The following is a 4,220-nucleotide window of genomic DNA, read 5'->3' as shown; positions in this document are numbered from 1 at the left end:
TTTGAAACGAGTCATGACTCCTTGTCTGTGAGCCACTGGTCAACTTTAACTAACATTGCTCAGATAACTGACAAAGTGACAATGCCACATGAAGAAAAGTTCAAATACCTTAAATGTGAGTGAACCCAGGTGTGATTTAAACTGGTTCATCAACATCTATGTATATTACAGTAAGAATTTTGCATCTCAGAACATTTGTGAAAAAGTCCAGACTCACTCTGTCTTTAAGGTGTGGTCTAAAACATCAGAAAGCAAAACCTGAGAGGATCCTTCTTTCACTACCTGCTAAAAGAAGACAGAACATGGTGAGTGAGAACAGCACACATATTTTTATTTCATCTTGTGTCTTATTTGTTGGATGTAAAAAAACAAGTTATGTTTAAAGGTGCACTATTCTATGTAACTCACCAAGTGGTGAGTGCTCAAATTGCTTGTTAACTTACAGATATTATTGCTTTGTATAGAATTTTCTGGCACTAAAACGATTAAATCTTCAGCTTATCTTACATATCTCCATGGAAACAAGCAGGTGACAAATGCGAAACTGTGAAAGTTAATACAATTTAATTAAGATTTAATTAAGTTAATGAAAGTTAATTGAGACAAGCAGGTGGTTAAATCCCCACTAAAGACTTTTTTTTACATACTGCACCCTTAATACAAAAATTGTTACAGGCAAAGATTATAGGCAAGTAGAACTGATTAAGGTGTATATTACTTTTATACTATTTAAAGAAAAGACATGTAAAAGTTTACTATAAAATTCCAATAATGTCTGGGCAGTGTGCAATCGGAATCGATTTGTGTTTTTTTTTAATCTAGCACTTATGTTGTCCCCCACAAAATGTCTTTTTTACCTTTAAAAATATAACTGTATCATAAAGTATGAAGTCATTACCAAAATCAACAGCAAAAGCAAAGTCCATGACTAGACTATGGCCATAATATGACATGTGTCATTACTAAAATAGCATTGTAATGATGTTACAGACTTCCATACTCATTGGTGGTGGAGCATTTGGAAAGGTCTACAAAGAGTGGTTCAATGGACAGTGGTGTGCAGTGAAGAAAGTTCCAGATGATCCCCGTAACATTACAGAAGACCTCCTTCGCAGGGAAGAGAATATCTACTGGTGGGAAATGCTGGCTAATGACACATCACCACAGAGATGGCATAACGTATCTGACTTTTTGTCTCATTCAAAACAGCACAGTCAATCACCCAAATGTAGTGAAGCTCGTGGGCAGGATATATAAGGAAGCAGGACGGTGGTGTTTCCCAATGGAGCTGATCGATGGACCAGATCTGAAGGATGTCATGTTCCATCCCATTCAGGTATGTCATGTGACCCACACACCAGGGTAGAGTATAGTATAGACCAGGATTTGTGAGTATGTACTAACATAGTTGTTTGTCCTCTCAGATCACTCTGCCTATCAAAAGCAAGATCATTACAGGAATGTGTGAAGGCCTGCTGTACCTACATAACAAAGGTATTGCACACCGAGATTTGAAGCCAGATAACATCAAAGTAAGTATGTCACTACACACTGCCAATATTTAAAAGGAACTATAAGTAAGATTTTACTGAAAGTGTCCTCAGATATAAGTTAGACACGTTCAAATGCTGACATATTCTTACAGAAATGTTGGACATGATGTCCATATTGTTTAGTTATAATTGTGTTTTCGTTCCTATAAGATGACTATCCAACCAGAAAGCAGAATGAGCCTCACGAGTCTTTCATTTGGGTTGCCACTTTCAATGCTGAAATCTAGTTGGTTTAAACCAAAAAGTTTAAACCTAAACCTGATCTGAATGGTCACTACCTAAACCCCTAAACCCCCCTGCAGTTATGAATCTGTGCTAGTGTAGCCTCTGCAGCTCAGTGAGGGAATTCTGGAGGTTCTGAGCTTTCACATGATGCACGTGACATGTTAATTTACATAGAATCAGAAAAACTGAACTGTAAGAGTGAAGGTTACATATAGTTCTGTTAATGTGTTGACAAGTTGACCAAAATAAAATTGTCTGGTGTAGTTTAGGATTTGACATTTTCCTTTTTTCTCTCCCTTTCAGGTTGAAAATTATACTTTTCGTACTGTTATCATTGATTTGGGATTAGCAAAATTTCAGAATGACTTCTATTCCGGAAATAATATGGGGAATCTTGCTTATGCTGCTCCTGAGATCATCCACCAACCATATACCAAGCGTAACCGGAAATCAGATGTGTGGGCCATGGGGAAAATTATCGGCGAACTTCTGGTTGGATATCAGATCGTTCATAATAACCCTGCTCACTACCAGGTCCTTCTACAAGAATACCCTGGGTACTGTGAAGTGGTCAGTGAGATGATAGATGGCAGTCCAACACCACGAGCAACAATGGACCAAGTCATTGATCGGATAAGAAGAGCAGAGGGACAGATAGGAGGTTCTGAGCCATTAGTTCGGGTTCTTAGGCCACTACAGTCCCCTCTCCAGCCTCACCATCAGCCTGGACCTGCTGGTGTTCAAACTATGGAGCCTTTTAGGGAGCTACATTTGGAACTACCTCCAAATTTCACTTTACCAAACCCACTTCCCCCTAACCACACCATCACACTCAACTATATTACAAGCACTGGAGGAGGGTTAATACAGATAAAAGGGGAAGTTCAGACCAAACATGGAAGGATACATCATGTTTGGTGGATGAAAAGTGTCCCAAACGCCTTAGAAATGAACAGCTCACCCCGGTTTTTGAAATGAATCCTTTTCAGGAGCTACTGTGCGATTCATTGCCAACATTCTGCTCTGTCGGAGACTTTGTTTGGCTTTAATCTGAGCTTTATTTTAACACAATCTGATGAAAAATATGGTTTAGTTGGAATTGCATCATGTGAGCTGATTTGTGTGCTCAAACAAGTCTCTTACACATCAAATTAGTCAGCTTTTCTGTTATTTACCCTTGACTTTCTGTTGAAAATCAAACACCATGAAAGCTTGTATTAATCACAGGCTCCAAAAAAAAGTGCCCATTTTGTATTTTTTCTATATTTTCTGTATTTGCTAATATGTGCATTGTGTTTCCATGGTGACATTAGAAACATTCCAGCATAAAGATCAACGGGATGTTCATTTGTAGTTTTTGCAAGTTAGTAGTGCTCATCCTCTGATCCAAAGGTTGCTGGTTTGAATGCTCCTGAAATAAACAACAACAAAAAAGTCTGTTCTTTAAGGTCTGAGTGTGTTAAAATAAGATCAGATTAAAGTCTAGCAGAGATGCAGACAGAGCAGAGCCTCCAGGTAGCATCACACCCACAGGGAATATTAATTAATCAGCTGCAAAGTTTGTAATTTGCAATTTGTAATTATTTCTTTACAATTGTCTGCGTAATCTCATATACGATTATGACACAACATAACGTAATGTACTTAAATTGCGCTGTACCAAATATTTCTTGTATAACTTCTTCTACAATAAAGATGAAATCAAAGTTTGCATTTACATTGATTGGTTTATTAATGAACTTAAGGCCACTCTGGACTGTGCGATTTACATAAGGAGAGCAGAAGAACTGGCAATTAAAGATTAACATGATTCAAGAGCCGATAAGATAATGGTTCTTTAAAAAAAAAAAAAAAAAAAAACATAATGAAATGTCAAATTACATGTGAAAATATTGCTGTAAAATAAAACTTCATAATCAATTTACTGAACAAAAACATTTGGCAAAGATTATTCCGATGTATAGGAAGACATTTATAGTCTTGCGAGACTTGACCAATAGCTTTTTAAAGAGGGGGCATTTCAAACAAAAGGCATGTTTTATCAGTTTTGCTTTCGTTTTTAATGCTCTGAGTCTCCCCTCCTTTTACTCCCCGCGCTGAGTCACTCCCCCTTCACAATGCTACACTATCAGCGTACATCTCGCTAATGAAACTTCTGCACGTCGCATCAGGTTTGTCAAGTTGTTGTGTAGTTTTGTATCATGTTTTCATACATTTATGGAGCAATGCCACGTTGGAGCATGGGTGAAGTAGGCAGAATCTTATAGCTAAAAAGAGTTTGAATAGGGCACAAGAGAAACATCGCTAAATTACTCAAACATGCATAGATGACATTTAAAACCTCTTCGGGCATGTTTTTGAAGGGAACAACTTCTAATATTGTAAAAAAGCTTTAAAAGAAATTGCATAATACCCCCTCTTTAATATAAGTTTTAGTAGGCA

The 4,220-nt window shown here is 37.3% G+C and overlaps 1 protein-coding gene across 1 annotated transcript; it reads left to right on the top strand.

Moving 5' to 3' along the window:
- Positions 1 to 242: 242 nt before the first annotated feature.
- Positions 243 to 2,756, top strand: LOC110170517 (receptor-interacting serine/threonine-protein kinase 1-like). The gene is made up of 5 exons (XM_020936175.2): positions 243 to 305; positions 991 to 1,133; positions 1,210 to 1,336; positions 1,425 to 1,532; positions 2,082 to 2,756. The coding sequence occupies exons 1-5, from the start codon at positions 303 to 305 to the stop codon at positions 2,754 to 2,756; spliced, it is 1,056 nt and encodes a 351-aa protein (XP_020791834.2). The 5' UTR covers positions 243 to 302.
- Positions 2,757 to 4,220: the final 1,464 nt, after the last annotated feature.

The sequence above is a fragment of the Boleophthalmus pectinirostris genome, unplaced genomic scaffold, assembly GCF_026225935.1.
Source record: "Boleophthalmus pectinirostris isolate CB_2022bp ecotype Guang Dong unplaced genomic scaffold, ASM2622593v1 HiC_scaffold_6, whole genome shotgun sequence".
NCBI lineage: Eukaryota > Metazoa > Chordata > Actinopteri > Gobiiformes > Gobiidae > Boleophthalmus > Boleophthalmus pectinirostris.
Note: the sequence above shows the minus strand (reverse complement) of the source record. Positions and strands in the feature narration are given on the sequence as shown.

Excerpts from the sequence above, each read along its gene's own strand:
- LOC110170517 (XM_020936175.2), top strand. Across the intron at positions 1,134-1,209 it reads AGGGAAGAGAATATCTACTG|CACAGTCAATCACCCAAATG; the intron begins GTGGGAAATGCT and ends CATTCAAAACAG. Across the intron at positions 1,533-2,081 it reads TGAAGCCAGATAACATCAAA|GTTGAAAATTATACTTTTCG; the intron begins GTAAGTATGTCA and ends TCTCCCTTTCAG.